At 37.3% G+C, this 18863-nt stretch overlaps 1 protein-coding gene across 5 annotated transcripts in view; it reads right to left on the bottom strand.

Annotated features, from left to right (window-relative positions):
• The window catches only part of rnf220b (ring finger protein 220b), a 36974-nt gene extending 23110 nt beyond the window's left edge, over nt 1-13864 (bottom strand). Inside the window, exons 1-3 of one of the 5 annotated variants that reach the window (XM_039676492.2) lie at nt 13763-13864; nt 11447-11532; nt 9315-10052 (exon numbers count right to left, since the gene is read on the bottom strand). In XM_039676492.2, coding sequence (XP_039532426.2) covers nt 9315-9936 — 622 coding nt within the window. In that variant the 5' untranslated portion in view covers nt 9937-10052; nt 11447-11532; nt 13763-13864. Of the gene's footprint in view, nt 1-9314; nt 10053-11446; nt 11875-13762 lie in introns of those variants that run through there. The other 4 variants (XM_089119741.1, XM_089119742.1, XM_039676510.2 and 1 more) reach the window with 4 other exon arrangements.
• Nucleotides 13865-18863: the final 4999 nt, after the last annotated feature.

Here is an 18863-nt window from a genome sequence, read left to right as displayed (position 1 = left end):
AGGCATTTTTCACGATTACGGTAAAGTACATGTTTGTCTCTGATAACTTTATTTTAAAAAGATATTATAGAAATCATATCCAGATTATACTTATCTTGTTATATAATATATGATTTTATTCAATTTTATTAAAAAGTATTTTTATAAACTATTATGTAAAATACAATTATTTAATTGTTTTAACAATTAAAATCATAAAAACAGCAATACAATTTTTGACAAAATATTTTGATAAATATTAGAAGGATAATATCTAGCTGTTGTTCCATATTTAGCTTGTTACCACATAATTTTTCTCCCATTAATCCTTAAAACGGTTACATCTGAGAAATTACATTATTGTACATTTTTCTACAGCATTATGAGAATATATGGGGGGGGGAGGGATTATTCCCTTTTCTCAGATATTACAATTATTATTGTGTTGACATTCATCAGGGTCAAGTAATAGACAATATTGAAACAAATATAATATATAAATATTTATAGACAATAACATTACATATTTTGTATATTTTATTTTTATGTTTATTGCAAACAACCTCATATAATGTGAAAACCTAGTTTAAAATGTATAGAATAGTACAGCTTATAATATTTAGTTTTTTGCTAAAAAAAAATTGTCCTACTATGTTGTACCATTTGCATTATAATGTACTTTTAATCTAAAGTAACATAATCCCATAAGCCGCATTTTATAAATTGTCCCGCCTGTCCATCTTTCTGAATAGTAGTCAACGGGTGACATTACTTCAGGTCATGGCCAAACAGCGTCTCTGCCTTGTTCACCTAGCCAAGGATAACCAAACATACAGAGCCTTCACACAGCCCTGAGTAAATACAATAGCCAATGCTCCTCATCTGCCCAGCCTGCCAAAGTCATTCTCTGGGTGTGTACGTGTGTGTGCTCATCTCATCCTTCCCCCATCAATACCCCAGCAATCCCACGAGCCAATACTCTGTCTCTGCTAGCACAGAGGAACAAAGGCCACTGCCAGCTGAGCTGATATAGATCCACAGGTCTCTCTTCTTATTCAATCAGGTCATGAAACAGATCAGCAGTAAGGACACTTTGAGCTAAAAGTTCAATCTCTCATCTCATTTGCTCAGGACGCAGCTATCTAATGACCTCTTAACATCTGCAAATCAGGCTAAATTCTGCCCGAACACAGCTTAACGTAACTTCAGACTTAAAGTTAACTATCTAACATAACACAGATTAAGTGTAATCAACACAAAACACCCACAGATATGCTCTGGAGGGTGTGATGGACTTTTGATTACGCTAACTCGTGGGAATTGTTGAGTCATAATGATACTGAAGCTTTTAATGCCACAGTGCTTGTGTGGTCCCATGGGCTAATTAGGCCAATTAGCATACTAATTGCCACATGCAAATCAGGGGCATCTTAAGCAACAGAAGCTGAAGAACACTGAGGCTTATGGACAGCAGCCATCTTTCAGGCTAATTCCCTGTCCACTCTGTGACATAGCCCCTCGTTAGTACCGCAGTAAAAAACATAAGAGGCACATAAAACATTATATACTGCTTGACTGTTGTTTTCTTACCAATTAGCAAAGGAGTGATTTACGGTTATGACACAATCCCCAATGGATTTTAAACTACGTTTCCCCAGGCTCTTTCACGCTCCCATGCAAATACACACATATACTAAGGAGCACAGGGGTCATGATGAAATAAGACTTTATAAACCAGGAAATCAAATATTTGATGTTATGAAATCAGAGCCAATGTTTCAGAATGCTGAGAAGGCATGTTCAATTTCATCAATGATAACAAATGAAACTGTATATTAATGTAACACTTAATTTACACATGTTTTTCCATATGATTATGGAAAAGATGAAAAAATGGGGAAATAAGCAAGCACAATTAAGTATCCAATATTGCCAGACTTTGGAAAAACGATCTCCAATATCAGCAAATAACCAATATGGTAACAATAAATCATGCATTTGTACTTTTTGGGGGTCCAATCAATGTAACTGGAAAAATATGAGCTATATGAACACTGCATTCTTCTATTATATTAGAAATGCTATGCATGCTTTATATTAAAACAGCATTGGTTTATGTGAAAGCAATTCACTCATTACGCACACAAGAAAAGTGCCATGTGTCATCTTTTCGCAATATCGCCTAACCTCTAAAGCGTATAGTGCTTTGCGGTGAGCCAGCTGTGTGTTTAGTGTGACTTGTGTAAAAAGGCTGAATAGCCATTTGGATATTATTACAAACACCAGCCAGGCATCAGTCACTAATGACAGCCCCAGATGTTAGAGGCCCTACAGGTGGACTGAGTTTCAAGGGTCATTCACAGAAACAACACTGTGCCCAAAACGGTGCTCTCTAAAGACCTCTGTACACAGAAACATGTCAGTCATGAACAAATCTAAAGTTCAATATCAATCAAGTCATTTTTAAACAGTCATGTATCAATTGCTGCCTTAATGCAAGGCTCTGCACATGAATGGCGTACACATTTAAGAGATACTGTAAACAGAGAGACAGGATGAGACAGAGAACACAGAGCAGTTGCCCGAGAGCCATCGTCTGCCTGTTGTCTTTGACTCTGTCGGCCTTCTGTAATGACTATTTAAACCCACATTCTGCCCTTTCTGCCCTCTGCATTTGCTTGACTGATTTGTGGGCTCATGGGACTCGAGATGTGCCGTTTGTACTGAGCCAGCAATTGACGATCTTTGCTTCCCTCGCTCCCTTCCCCACCTTGGCCTGCCCCACATGCTTCCAGTCTTCCTCCTGCCGGTCTTTGATGTGAGATCAGAGAGGGCCGCTTTGGCACACACAACGCCGGTCACTCAGGTGCCGTGTCAATGTACTTCAGAGCTGTCTATTGCCTAAACTGCTCTTAAATAGCATTTAATTAAGATTTTCTCTTGCCACACCACTGGATTACAGCTAAAACACGGGCTGTAAACTCTCTCCCCAATAGCGAAGTTGCCAGCCAGCGCGGCAGCATTTTATTTAATCATGGCGCACAGAATCAGAATATTAAGTTGTAATGCCTGAACACACATTATATCAAAAGAAATAAGAGAGACTCAGCTTTAAAAAATTCTAGCATCATGCTTTCTTCTTTATCAACACTTAAATGTGGGTAAGTTTCATTAGAAAAGCAACATTTAAAAACAAAATGTGAGAAAAATATTTTCTCAAAGACTACATCCAGGGATGCGTTTCCCGTACAACTACGTAGTTCACTGCTTCACTACCATAGTACGATGCATCGTTAGAGAAATCAACTAGCTAGTCGCGACTGTTTCCCGAAACCCATTGCCGTAAAGTATTGTTCAACCACGTTGGTTTCGCACGTGGTGGAGTAATAACTATTTTTAATGAAACAGTTTGAGATCCAATTAACGCTAGATTTTTTTTGTAAATAAATAACGGACATGTCATCTGAGGACTATTTCTAATTGTTCTCAGTTATTTTGCTTCATTACTCAATTTTTGGCTCGTTCGTACACAGTAGAGCATGTTTGCACATACGCACTCTTCAAAATCGGTACTTCAAATGTTTTGAAAAACTAAAAGGTGTAAATTACATTTGTATGTATTCTAAAAAAAAGGCACCAGTTGTAGCATTCGGTTGTTGAATGTCAGCTTAATAATTTGCTCAAGATAAGGATTTATTACGTCCAAATGTCATGCAATATAGCTAACCACAGGTCAAGAGTTGTCGTTCAAACCACACAACTTTGCGAACCTGTTTGCAAATGTTCGTTGGAACAATGTTTTCGGGAAACACGACTCGTTGAACTATGCTGATATTGACGGAACTTGTGACCATAGTTTTCCAATGCCTTCAGGAAACGAACCCCGATCGGATTTAGAATGATGATCAAAACATAGACTAGATCGAGTCCATTATCACAGCTTGCACGGTCATAGACCTCTTCGTGGGTTCAACATTTCATTCAGTAATGTTTGGCAGTTTTGAGTAATAAGCTGATGAATGTTTTGTGATCATGTTAGCTTACATGTGCATAAAAAATGTTTCTATCACTTATTTCTGCTTCTTCTTAATTTGTTTTTAGATCCAGAGAATCTGCACTCTTTCAGAAGATGCACTATAGCATCTTTATTACATTATAATGTCAAAAAAATTGAAATAAAACGACTTCATCTACTGCAATAATCTAATGTCTTTTAATTACTTTGGGATGTCAAAAAAAAGGAAATAAAACGACTTCATCTGCTGCAATAATCTAATGTCTTTTAATTACTTTGGAGTTTTTTTGAGCAAATAATGATGTATGCAGTTATGCAACTTGATTAATTAATAAGCATATTTGGTTAATAAAATGCATTCCAAATACAAATGTAATACGATTTGCATAGGATTACTTAAAAAAGTGGAAAGGTGCAGAAATTTGTTTATAATGGCGGCAAAAAAGCTGTTATCGTAGCTCCGACTGAGCCTCCGGGGCTAAAGCCCCTATTTTATTTGTCTCACGTCCCCAATAACACATAAAAGCCCTGGGTGGAGTAGCGCTGCTTTAACAAGAGCCCCAAGAGTCTGTGAAGCTCTTAGACGACAAGCATACTGATCCTGCCAGTAATGGGCCTACAACTCCCTTGTTTGGCATGTTAATGAATCTGATCTGCAGTCAACAGCCAAAACAAAAAGAGATTTTTATTCCAGGTGCTTAAAGGGTACAACTATTATCTCTAAATGATAAGAATATTTGGTAAGGTGTTTGTCTAAGTTGCCAATGAAGAACATTATTAGTCTACTATTCTTAAGCAACAGTCTTGATGTATTCAAGTTTTATAGCGGAATTGCAACAGAAGCACACAAGTTTGCACATCTGGTTACTGTTTGAATATCTGAAACATAGTAATTGAAGCATATTAGGCATTCATAAACCCCGAAACTGAACTGAATGTAAGTGTTATTGAGTTAAATATTTTAATTATCAAATAAACCTTACATCACCAGAAAAAGAAAATACAATAACTAAACAGCGACTGAAAAATAACCGGGCTGATTGGAGTTTGTTTGAAGACTGCTGTGATGTACAGTATGGGTGGTACACAGAACTCTCCTCTCTTTCACATTCCTTCCATCCGGAGAAGATGAATTAGGAAGAAAACAAGAGAAGAACATCAAGCCCCCCGACCAAGATGAAAGCTCTCCCACTTAAGAGAATATTAGGAGAGTAAACTACTTTAGCAGCAGGAGGTGAAATATCAAATTAGCCTCATTTAACATCAAACAGAATAAGTGAAAGTAAATGGCTACTTTTTTGTTTACAAGATACAGTGCATCACCTGCAAAAATAAATTCCACACTTGTATACATCATCATTTAATTATTATGTAATTTATAATATAATATAGGATACCTATTGGCCAAAATATATCTTTATACATCCTTCTCAGAAGAACCAAACTAAATATCAAAATGCCGCAAACCTCTAACTTTAAGGACAGAGGATGAGAGGAGATCAATACAACACAGTGGCCGCTGGACAAAATCTCCAGATTTATGATATCTATGGCAGCCAATTGAATACAGTCCATCTGCAGTTCTCACAATGAGCCACATTTTATAGCATCTGCCAGCTGTAGCTCATATATATGCTCTTTTTGTCCCTTACAGGCACCCGTAATTAGGCCGACCAATCACTTTGCTTCATAACAAGGGCAGTACTGCCATAGAGACAAGAATCAACTTCTCTTGGCACTCTCGGGGAATAGAAGGCAAAGCAGTGATAACATTTTAGGGTCTGGGCAGATTTATAATGTTACCCTCCCCTACCATTCAGGTTTGATCATGGGGATTAGAGATAGAACACGCTGTGTGATAAGAAACAAAAGACTTAATGTTTACAATGGCAAATGAAATTCACCACCCCAGGCAATAAAGTCAACCCACAACAGAGTAAGGTGATGTACACCTTCACCTTGGCCGTAGATTAGTTGGCTGCTTATTACGGCTCATCTGTACTAATAAGCAGCAATAAACAGGGAGGTTTTCTGGTTATAAATTATTCCAGTCAGTTGCACTGCCACTGTCCCACTGATAAGCTTTATATCTTCTGACTTTTGTTTGCCTCTGTCTCTCTCTCTGTGAATGAGGTGATGTAATTTCCAACATCAATGAAAACCAGACAGCTTACAGCAGTCTCTGGCACAGAAAGAATACACAACAAATAGCTTAAATGATAAAACTGTCATTCTGACTGTGAATCACCAAATCACTTGAGATAAACAGCCAGAATGGTCCAAACAACCAATTAGAACTGAAATTCCAAACACTGACACCTCTGTCTTCCATGGTTTCCTGGGAAAACCCTCCAAAGTTTAACATATTGTGGAATGGCACTCATGTTTTCTGAACTTAAAGGCCATCTTGTTTATTATAGAACACACAGAGAGCTCAGATGTGATTCTATCTGTTCTTTCACAGATTGTACGTCTACAAAAGGGGGGAAATTCACACAGTCTGACTGGACCAGATCAACCCATAACTGCAACACATGTTTTAACTTCAAGGTAATTGATAGCAAGAACGTGAAACTCACTTTGTCAAGCTTATAATACTAAGGGTTTCAGCAAAAAGCCTGATGACTTTGAGAGTTATTGATACAATATATGATCCCAAACTAAACCGGAACATACTGCCATTCCGAAAACCTGATGTTTGCCACAATCACTGAAGATTTTTCTCTTGAGACAGACAAACGGATGGATGGATGGGTAGGTATAGATGTATACTGTAGATAGATAGATAGATAGATAGATAGATAGATAGATAGATAGATAGATAGATAGATAGATAGATAGATAGATAGATAGATAGATAGATAGATAGATAGATAGATAGATAGATAGATAGATAGATAGATAGATAGATAGATAGATAGATAGATAGATAGATAGATAGATAGATAGATAGATAGATAGATAGATAGATAGATAGATAGATAGATAGATAGATAGATAGATAGATAGATAGATAGATAGATCTGACAATGCAAAAAATTTCACAAGTACACTGTCTGAGAAAGTTTATGCCAAGCACACACTGCCTAAGCCCAGAAAGCAGCAGGGCACAAGGCATTTACCCACACTTACTGTTACTCTTTCTTTCTCATCAGCTCTTGACCAAAAAAATGTAAAATGCCTCCCGAAGGAAAATAAACATGATTCGGCCCAGTGAAGACATCTGTCCTTCGAAAAGAATATAAAAGATCTAACTGTTTAAACAGCTGTGAGGATACTCTGTCCTTTTGAACATTTTTGAGAGACAAGCACTGAAATAACATAGAGCTTGGAGTCATGGCTCAAGGGTCAGATATCAGACAAATGACAAATCTCTTTCTAATGACACAACAGCATGTGTGTGAGGTTGTGTACAGGTTATCAGGCCACGTGAATCTCTGATTTACAGTTCGCGAATCTAAATTATTTCTCAAGCATAACACTCATCCGTAATAATTATGTTAGAAATAATGTGTTTTAAAACAAATATATTCTTTTTAAAATCTTACTGAAAAAATTAAATAAATAATTATATATAATAAATAATTATATATATATATATATTTCATTCATTTTTTTCAGTAAGATTTTAAAAAGAATATATTCAGAAAAATGTAGAAATTTATAATATAATATAATATAATATTTCTACTTTTTTCTGAAAGGAAAATGTGGCCAATAGGCGACTGCGTGTGTACACATACACAACCAAGTCTAATTTAGTGTACTAAGGTGTGTGGATATGCATCCTATCCTCTGTCACACGCATGTCGGTAACCCACTTCTAGATGATGCAAAAACTTTTCTAAAAGAACCTTGATGTGGTGCTCTTTTTCCAAACAATATCTCTTCTACCTGTCAAAGTCAGTCATTATTTTTCCTATTGACATTCATTTCTGATAGTGCCTCATCAGCCACCTCTGTCGTGCCTTTAATGTTGCAGGTTCCACCCCTCCGCCCCCATGAGGAGTTCTGATGTCCTACGAATTTAAGCTTGAGCGTCTTTTTTCCCCCGTCCCGCCGCGCCACACGAACGTGGGGTCCTTCGCCTCGGCGGCCAATTACAGAGCAAGGTAATGAGCAGCCACGTTCTCCTTACAGCCCAGATTGACACTCTCTCCCACTCATTTGTCAACAAATCAGGATGGATGGCGTGGGGGCGATATTGAGCTGGAGGTGTCGTACTCAGAGACGCGCTTGCCGAGCAGCATCTCCTGCTCGTTATCATTGACAAGTTGTCTCGAGCTGAGAGATTTCCGAATCCTTCGCCTTTGTCATCTCAAGATCATTTGCTCGCGATTCGGTACTTATTCCATGCATAGCCTAACGGTTATAGCCTACTAGGTTAGACTAGACCTACTTTTGGCATTTGTCTGTGGACTGCATGGGACTTATATAACAAAACCAGAAGCTGTAAGTTTCACTTAGATACAAACAAAACTTAGTTTATGAAAGTCTTGCTTGCATGAAATTGTTGTAGATCTTTGTGTCCTCTCAGGCTGATCTGTATTAGCCTGTTATATATATTGTTTAGACCTTCCTATAGCACCAATAATATATATATTAATTTTTTTTTTTTTTTTAAGTACACGGCAAAGATGTAGAACAGTGGGCTGTGCACATGCTCAGGACATACTGTATAAGGGCTCTTGGCTGCTGTCCCAATCCCATTCTCCCCTTTACTTTTCTTATCTGCACTCCTCTTATACTGTCCTTTAAGAATAAAAGCAAAAAGACCCCCAAATGTATTCAAATAAAGAATGTTTTATTTTATATAATATATTTAATAATTATGTATCATTGCATGTATTATAATATAATAATATGTATAATGATATATATATATATATATATATATATATATATATATGATACTATTTATTACATAATTAATAAATATATATTAATATTACATTTTTGGCAACATTAATAATAATAAAGTTGTTCCCTTTTTTGTGGGGGAGGGGTCATGGGAGTTGCATATACTCTATATATGAAGAGTTCAGATGCAAAAGCCTCTAAGTGCCATTTGAAATTTTCTTCTAGAATGACAATTTTTATCAAGCTTGTATATTTAAGTTCAGTAATTTCACTTAAATTACAATTAATAGGTAATTAACTTCATTGCAATTTAAGTGAAATTACTGAACTTAAATATACAATCTTGATAAAAATGATCATTCTAGAAGAAAATTTCAAACGGCACTTAGAGGCTTTTGCATCTGAACTCTTCATATACCTTCACATTTGAATCACAGACACTGTGATGTGAGATACTTACTTGGTTCTTTGTGCTCCTCTGGGCCAGACGAACCGTCTGCCAACAGCACAGACAAGCCAAAGAGCTTCTTCCCAGCATCCTCAGATACCTTCAGGGCATTTGGAGAACCAGTGGGAACATGAGCACAAAAGTCAAAATCTTTTCCCTCCACATCTGTGTAGCGGAGGTGGGGTGATGCCTCTGGATCCATACAGCCCTTCAAGCGCTTGGCAGGGAGGAAGGCAGACTGGTATACCCCTGCATCACGCTCCTCAGGTGGGGAGGAGAACGGTCGGAAGGCCCCCACCGCTCCATGGTTGAGCATACCCAGTGGGGAGCAGTCAAGATTGGGTGGGGCAAACTGTGGGTGAAGGTGAAGCAGAGGGGTGGGAAAGTCTCGAGTGGGAAAGCCTCCTTGCCGGTGGTACATGGAGGCGAAGGTGTATGAGCCGCTGGGGAACGAGAGGTGCATGTCCTTTTCCAAAGTGACTGGAACTCCAAACGGCCGATGGGGCTGGCAGGGTACAGAGGCATCTCGTCCAGCCTCGGCTGTTGATGCCAGGACCATGAGGGCAGGGGAGGTCAGAGGATTGGGCATGTAGGAGGAGCTCTCTATCTTAAAGGCAGTCCGATGGAGGTCCATTTGAGCAGTGTAGCGTCTACCAAAACTCAGTGTAATGTGATGAAGAGGCCTGAAGGGCACTGGACACAATGCGTATATACTTAAGCCTTACAGACCAGTCATTCTCTGACAGAAAGCTGTTGGGGAAAAAAAGTCGTATTATGAGTCTGAAAACAACTTCAGGTGGTCGAAAGAAAAGCTGTTATTTAATAAACAGGCAAAAGGCAGAAATGTAAAACTTCCTTAAAGTCTATACTGTATATGTCAGAGGATTTTTCTTTCTTTCGTTTTAAAGACGTGTCACATGACTGAGACAGTAATACTAAGTTGCTAGAATAATTAGACTAAGATTGAGTCCTTAAAGAAATGCCTATAGGGTATAGGTCAGAGGCATATTATTGTGTGAACTTAAACAATGAGTTGTCATTAACAAAAGCACCCTTTACTATTGCCTTAATGTTGAAAGGTAAACAAAGATTGAGCTAAATAATTTAAAATAAATTATCTTAAAATTAATTTTCATGCTGAAAAATCACTATATATAAAATGTTTAGTGTATTAGAACTGCCATTCTGCGTTATGAACACAACAATTTAAAAATGAAAAAAAAAAAAGTCACATAGCCAGATTCGTAAACTTCCGATTTTACTCATTATTTATTTGTCCATTCCATTTTATAGATTAATCATGATTAGTGAACTTTTCGGATTGCTGAATTTAAATGAATAAAAAAATAACTTGAACTTATTAGTAATATAACGGTCCTTTAAAAACCGAATAGCCTATTCTTTTAAAGACCGATCTAATACTTATACGATCGGTGATTTGGAAATGCATATTCAAAGATAACACCACGTAATAATAATGATAATAATAATAATAAAACAAATAGAAAATAATTATAAAAACGTATGAATGTTGAGAGATAAAGTTCATTCAAATGGGAATTAATTAAAAAGATGGAGAACTGTTTTTTATAATAGAAATACAACTAATAAAAAAACATTTTTTATAACAGTTCGCATAAGTTGTGAGTAATTTTCTTCAAGACAGTGAGCTTTTAAATGTTGCTTTTAAGATATTGAGTCGGAAATCTGCTTTAAATTCGATTCGATCTAAAGAAAAAAAAGGCATATTTCCTTTCGGTTTCTGACAGATTATAGCCTATGTAAAAAAGTTTAAATGCAATTTTCTATTTTAAGGCTCTAACTTGTTCAGTTCACAGGTGTTGTTAAGTTTAATTAAAGATGTAGCCTAATTTATGCTGCTGAATGAGATATCTCTTGGGAAAAACGTACTCAAAAGTAAAACTTTTCTTGAACACCGCCTTATAAATTTGATGCATCTTACAATTAGGCTGTTTCAGTGCAGTCTGGTATAATAAAGTTAACGCTTAGCATGCAACAACAAACTGTAATTGATCCTTATAAAACTCAAAATCTGTAATAACACAACAGAAACACTTGAAAAAACATAATGTCCCCAAAATATCACTTTTATATAACAAAGAAAGACTCATTATAATACTCACATTGTGGTCAAACATCTCCTATCGTCAACTGTTGTTTTATCCACGCTCCACTTCAGATGATGTCAGACAGGAGAGTTTGCAGATGACTGAAAGAAAAAAGCGCGAAAAGACCGTTATAAGTTTTTAAGACGATTTTGAGAACAATCGCGGAGGTTTAAAGAGTTGAGCTGTGTTGCGCGTGCGACCGCTGCTGTGATATAGATTATGCAGATGCGCGTGATGTGTCAACATCCGATCCGCGCGCGCTTCTGTTAATGTGCATGAGCCCCTCACTGTACCGCCACGCGCTCGCTCGCTCTCTCGCTCTCTCTCTCTCTCTCTACTCAGCCCGTCCCGCTCTGTTAACTTTAAATTTATCATCTTCCACCTCCCTGTCCGACTTGGGTATTTTGTCAAATGTACATCTCCATTCTGCGCCTCAACAGTGAATGATGTCAGTTCATCTGAGACATAAATTTGAACACCAAAAATGCAATGCCTCAACATAGGCAACATTTTATTCTATCTGTATTACGTACGGAGGCCTACTCGATACGCTACCACGGGTGTCCATCTGCTGGTTAAACATCATACCGCACTTTAGTGTTTGGGCCATTCAATTCCCTTAATCTGGCATCCTTCACACAAAGTAAAGAGTAAGCATAACTGTTGCAAAAATATAAAGCTGTGACAAAACGTGGCATATTAACTGGCTGCAATTATGTTATTTTAAGGGATGCCAGAAGAACAAATGACCCAAAGCCACCCAGACTGGTCAGAGTCTGATCTGACTTGATGCCCACAAGAATCATGCATGCAGTGTGAATAAGACACACAAACAGCAAGCCAAATCAATATATATATATATATATATATATATATATATATAAAAAAATCCTTGTATCAATAAATTAAACATTCCGGTATCACTTTTGTTTTGGATAACATTCTCATTTAATTTGCATTTTAAATATATATTTTAAAATACTTTATTATTATACAGAATTATACATAATTTAGTTAATATAAATATGTAAAAAAAAAGAAGAAAAAAGTTTGACTTTTTAAAATAAACACATCTTGAAGATATTGGTCATTGAAAAACTGTTTGTATAGAGAGGGAACATAAAATAAAGTTACTGTCTCATAAACAACTAAGGTATTAGCTTGAGTAAATTAAATCACAGTTTAATAGAGGTTCCAGACTCGCTAATTGTGACTTCCAAGATCATTAACAAAGTCTTTTAAGTCTCTTGCTTCATAATCCGAGTCCTTAAATGAAAATAAACGAATAAATCAGAATGCTAGAAGGCACGTTTTTGAATATTGAGTCAAACTCTTTCTTTTTGAAATTCATTTATTCAGTGCTGAATCAAATTAGTTCAGTTAATTCTGCAAAGCCGTGAACCTAATTGGAGTTTAATTGCTGTTTTTAAGTTTTTGGGACAAGCGAGAGAGCAGTGTGGGTAAAGATGCATCATGTCATGCATTGACAAAAATATTTATATCAATATTCAATTTTGGAGGAGTTACATTTAAAATGTTATTTCTTTTGTCATATGCATGTGTTTGTGTGTGAGTGTGAGTGCTTGTTTGCTTTGAGGACACAAATTTGTATAATGACATGGGTATTACACTGGAATTACAATGTAAACATGGGTTATGAGAACATTTCCTGCGAGTCCTCAATTTAAAAAAAAACAATGTTTTCTGTGATGGGTATAGGTTCAGGGGTAGGGTTAGTGTAGGGGGGATAGCGTTTGTACAGTATGAAAACCGATACACCTTATATGGAATGTCCCCAACGTGTGTGTATATATTTGTATGTATGTATGTATGTATGTATATATATATATATATATAGATAGATAGATAGATAGATAGATAGATAGATAGATAGATAGATAGATAGATAGATAGATAGATAGATAGATAGATAGATAGATAGATAGATAGATAGATAGATAGATAGATAGATAGATAGATAGATAGATATAGATATAAAACATGACATGTCCATCCACTCATTATATATATATATATATATATATATATATATATATATATATATAGATATAGATATAGATACTGTATAAAACATGACATATCCATTCACTCATTATATATATATATATATATATATATATAATGAGCAAATAGGAGAAAGAAAGAAAGAAAGAAAGAAAGAAAGAAAGAAAGAAAGAAAGAAAGAAAGAAAGAAAGAAAGAAAGAAAGAAAGAAAGAAAGAAAGAAAGAAAGAAAGAAAGAAAGAAAGAAAGACTCAGAATGGAGAAATGTAGTGAGTGTCAAAGTGATGAGCTGTCTGCACTGCCTCACCATCTGTGCATATGTGTGCGTGTGAACTGAAGAACTCCCGAAACAGGCAGAAGGCTTGAGTGTGACAAGGAATACAGCGAGACGCATTATGGTGTCCATCATTGATCGCTTCCTCCCGGGAGTCTTGGCGCCTGCTGCAGGAAACAAAAGGTTAAAATATGATACTCCCCTGTTCTCTCCCTCAGTGTCCCATCAGCACCTCTGTTAACAAATTCACAGCGCATTCTCTTTCACTCAGAGTATCCCGCCACCACATTTCCACAACAGGATCGAAACAATACGAACGTTAAAGGCTCATCATAGAAGCAGATTCCAAAAAAGAACATTCATTTTTAAGAGTGTTGAGTATTTTCTAAACATGCATAAGGGTTTCTAAAAAGGACAAAGACATGCAGTAAATCCTCATGTCTTTTTGGTCAAGCAAAAGAGTCCGGGCACACAGAGCTTAAGGGGCTGATCAGGAGTGTATGGGCTGTGAAGTGAGTAACAGTGAGAAGCAATGACAGGCTGAGACCCCAAACCCACTGCCTCCTCCCTCTGTAAGCTCGGTCTCTCCTCGCCACAGGGCTGACATTGACATGACACTCCCAAAATAATGATCAACAAACGCTCCTTGCCTGAGCGCAAACGGTCTTCTCCCTTCCTCACAGTGTCAACAGTGATTAACAAAGACCCCGGCATCACTACAGACAGAAACAGCAAACGAAGGTCTGAGGTTGAAGATGTAACACACACAGCATGCATGACCAACTTTCTTACATCAGGCTACGGTGTTCATAGTACTGTTACCGGAGGGACTAAAAGCAAAAATATAGACTATATATTGCTTTATTTTACAAATGTAGGAGAAGTGTGTGGGAAAAGTCATTATCCTCACCCGTATTCATGTCTTCAAATGTCCTACAGACATACCGGGCCACACTTCTGCTGTCTGACTTTACTACGTTACCTTTAGGACAAGGAGAAAGAACGATATTATGTCCCTCCACAATTACCAAGCTAAGCGAATATTAAAATGTCTGACTCCATCAGTCGGGGCGATCGTGATTGGTATTTTAACCTTTGACTACAGTACAAAGGAACCAGATCTTGGAACCAATATTGGAAGGACTGAATCTAATTCTGGAATGATCCTTAGTAATGAGGGGGCTGCCGTGGGGGCTGGATAATGCATATATGAGATATTATTTTGGGGCTGAAAGTGTTGGGGCAGAGGGGGCTCTCTGATAGTTGAATAATGGCGTAGCCGGCGTGATAGAAACACCTTAGTGTCTTGCCCGAGGACAGCACTCTTAAATCAAACAGGAATGATTTTATCACATGCAAATACCCCTTAGGTTTTTTGTGCGTGTGTCGAGGGGCTTTATTTTCAGATTTTCAGTACAGAATTCCTGTTAGTGGACGGTCTGTCATTGAAGAGCTAAAAAAATAATGAAATCTTAAAGGTGATGTAAGAATTTCAATGTTAAATACATATAACCTTAATTCCTATGAAAATGATAATGTAGAGCTAACAAAACATTGCACTGTTTGAGCACACCGAACAAGGGTGCGTTTCCCGAAAGCATCGTTAGCCAACTATGGTCGCAAGTTGGTCGCAATTTCCATTGAACTCCATTGGTAAAGACGGAACTTGCGACCATTATTGGCTAACGATGCTTTCGGGAAATGCACCCCAGTCTAATATAACAACATTGGCCTAACCAGTGGAGGAAGTTTTGGGAGGGATTTTCTGTTTGTCCAACCAATGGAAGAAAGAATTATTTTCGCAGTTCCATTCAATGTTCTTGTAGTTGCCTAAAATCAAAACTATTAAAAATAATTTCCATTAAAGGAAATAAATAAATGAAATAGTACAAGATCACAACTTGAAAAACTTAAACAAAAATATTACAAATGTTGCCTTTGCAACTAATTGAATTAAAGTAAGTTTGTTGAACTAAAAGTTGAAGTACTACAATTGAAATAGAGATAAATTAAATTAAAGTTACATATATATATATATATATATATATATATACACACAGACACACACACACACACAAATATATATATATATATATATATATATATATATATATATATATATATATATATATATATATATTAGGGTTGTCAAATGATTAATCGCGATTAATCGCATCCAAAATAAAAGTTTTTGTTTACATAATATATGTGGTTGCACTGTATATAATTATTTTGACATTATATTTAATGATTTAATTATTATTATTATTATATATAAAATGTTTATATTTATATATAATATAAATTATTAACTATATTTATATATAATATAAATTAACTAATAAACATGACAAAAGCATAAAAAAACCCCACTAAAATATAAAAAAGCTAAATTTTAATAATGGTGATGCCAAGAATGAAAACGCTGACATCATTTACTCACCCTCATGTCATTCCATCATTATATATTATATATTTATATTATTTTCATATACCAACTAGTATACGTTTTCTGAAGCGAAATAATCACTTTGTATGTTGAACAGACTGAAATGTACACCTTTACTCCCCCCTCAAACCAATCAAATGATTGCTCAACACAGACCCTAAATCAAATATAGCAACACGTCAATACCACAAAACCTCATGTCATATAACTTATCGTCATGACATAACAAGCATCAACAGAAAGACATGTGAGTTTAAAAATACAAGGATGAGTAATTTATGAGAGAATTTTCATTTTTAAGTGAACTATCCCTTTAAAACTCAAGTCTCCCACGACTGCTGTCCAATTAAACAATTCCGGCTGTGTGAGTGACTGGCGGGGGCAGCGGAGACAGATCTGGGTCTGTTAAAGCCACACTCGGCTAGTCTACCGTCGCCCAGGACCTTCGCCGACTCCATTCCCGGCCCCTAATCAGTGTGTGAGCGTAATATCAGGCTGGGTTAGGTGTCACCATGTTAGAGGCGTTAATGGAAGAGCTCCATCCACTCAGCCGGGGGGACGGCATTACCGCGGGCTGTCACAGTCGGCTGAGGATTGGGACAGTATTACTGCTGGCTTTCATACAACGTTGGTCACTAAACTAATAGGGGCCCCGGCAGAGGAGCGATGGAGATGAGATGGAGAGGCGTGGGGGAGGAGGAGAGGAAATGAGAAGGCGGAGTGGTAAAAGAGAGGGAGATGGAAAGGAGGAGAGGGTAGTCTAGCACCTTCTCCTAATTTGCAGGCTCTAATGTATAGGAGAGTGGGAAAGCTCTAGATGCTGAGAGATTCAATCTGATGTGATTTAAGAGGGCGAATGAATAACTTTCTTGAGAGTGTTGAATCCTCGAAATGATAAACGTTTGGCCGAAGACACTTCGGAACATCCAGCACGTATACCCGAACAGTTCACAATGCGGCGGCATCGGCCTCTGTGAAAGATATCTCTATGCAGGGTGCAGATATGCCAATTCATTTTGTGTCCAAAGATTTGACAAGCTAGACTGAGTCTGAACAGCGTCAGTCATACGCTCCGCTGCTGCCAATCTCTCTCTCTTCTCCTCCTCCTCCTCCTCTTCTTCCAGCATGACTCCTCAATCTTCTTTTCTCCAGAGATCCTTAAGCCTTTCACCAAGAAATCGAAAAGTCAAGGCAGCAACAAAGACTGTGATATCGAAAAAAGAGCTAATACCATTTTAAGTATCTGGAATGAAATGAAAGCCTATATATGCAGCTTCGGAGCGAGAGATAACACCTTGAGAATGGGTGACATCAAGTGAAAAAGAACTGAGGTGGCGGGGGGATCAGTGGTCTAGGCTCAGAGTTGAGGAACTGACACTGTCTCTAATACAAGTGTTTAAATATTTGATGCACTGGGATAAAGAGGGCTCCCCTTTGAATGAAATTGAATGTCTTCTGGAGAATCTATTACCTAGAGTCTGATGCAATTTGACAGTGGCAAAGCAGCCTGGGTGTTATTCTTCAATGGGTCCCCAATCTCCTTTCATTACTCCTCTTAAATGTTTCTCTGTCGTGCTTGACTTACTTCTGATTACAGCCTCTTTCAAGGAAGGAAAAGAGAAGCGGGGGGTGGGGGGGGGGTACGAAAAGGGAAAACAGAAAAGGGGGCCTGACCTGCCATACACAGAGCTTGCGATTGCGTAGATGGATTCAATCATACAGAAGGGCGGACATATTTTTGTGCGCAACAGATCTTCTCTGCAGCGGTGTTGTGTTTACTGTATCTATGGGACAGAAAACAGGGGGAAGTGTCAGCGTTTACAAGACAATCAAACATTCTACATTCAAAAGTTTATTAAAAAAGACATTAAATTGATCAAAAGTGACAGTAAATATATTTGTAATATATTTCGATTTCAAATAAATGCTATTCTTTTGAACTTTGTGTTTCTCAAACATTCCTGAAACCATGAAAAAAAACGTACCTTTCGACTTTTTGATGTCCTTTATGAGTCTGTTCTTTTTAGTTGAATGCAATGTGCTTCATCTCAAATCCATTGAAATAATTACCTTTAGAAAAAAAGTCACACTGTTACCCGTTTATCTGACCCAACACATCAAGCACAGCCAACTCATTTTATAGATGAACTTCAGAATCCCTTACAAACCCCTTATAAAACGTTTAATGTACATGTGTAACTCCTGGACAGCTTAAAAGGTATGGCATGTCAACAATACAAATACTCTTAGACTCATAAAAATGAAGGTATTCCCTTCACATCACATAATTAGTCTTCTGGCTAACACCTTCCCTGAGAAATATCAACCCTGCAAAACAGGAGCTGTCTGGACTATTTGATTCAAAATATATTCTTAATCCTGCAGTATCTTCATGTTGTGAATCCCTGGTGCTGAGAGTTGTTGTGCACTAACAAGCTGCTGCAATAAACATTACTTTGGATTTCTCCCTATCACCCAGCAGCACCTGCTGTGGCAGTTGGCGTGCAGTCAAGCAGTCTACCAGGTGTGCATAAAAAGACAACAGCCTCCTCCAGGTCTGACATTGATGTATGGCTTGTTAACACTGCCGCTTTCTTGTATCCTTCCTGATACCCATTATGGCAGGCTTCACCCAGTGCTGGCACGTGAGTTGCCTTTTCTTCAGCAGATCAATAGTTAATGGCA

The sequence above is a fragment of the Pimephales promelas genome, chromosome 14, assembly GCF_988280905.1.
Source record: "Pimephales promelas chromosome 14, fPimPro1.hap1.1, whole genome shotgun sequence".
In the NCBI taxonomy this organism is placed as follows: domain Eukaryota; kingdom Metazoa; phylum Chordata; class Actinopteri; order Cypriniformes; family Leuciscidae; genus Pimephales; species Pimephales promelas.
This window is presented reverse-complemented; position numbering and strand designations above follow the sequence as displayed.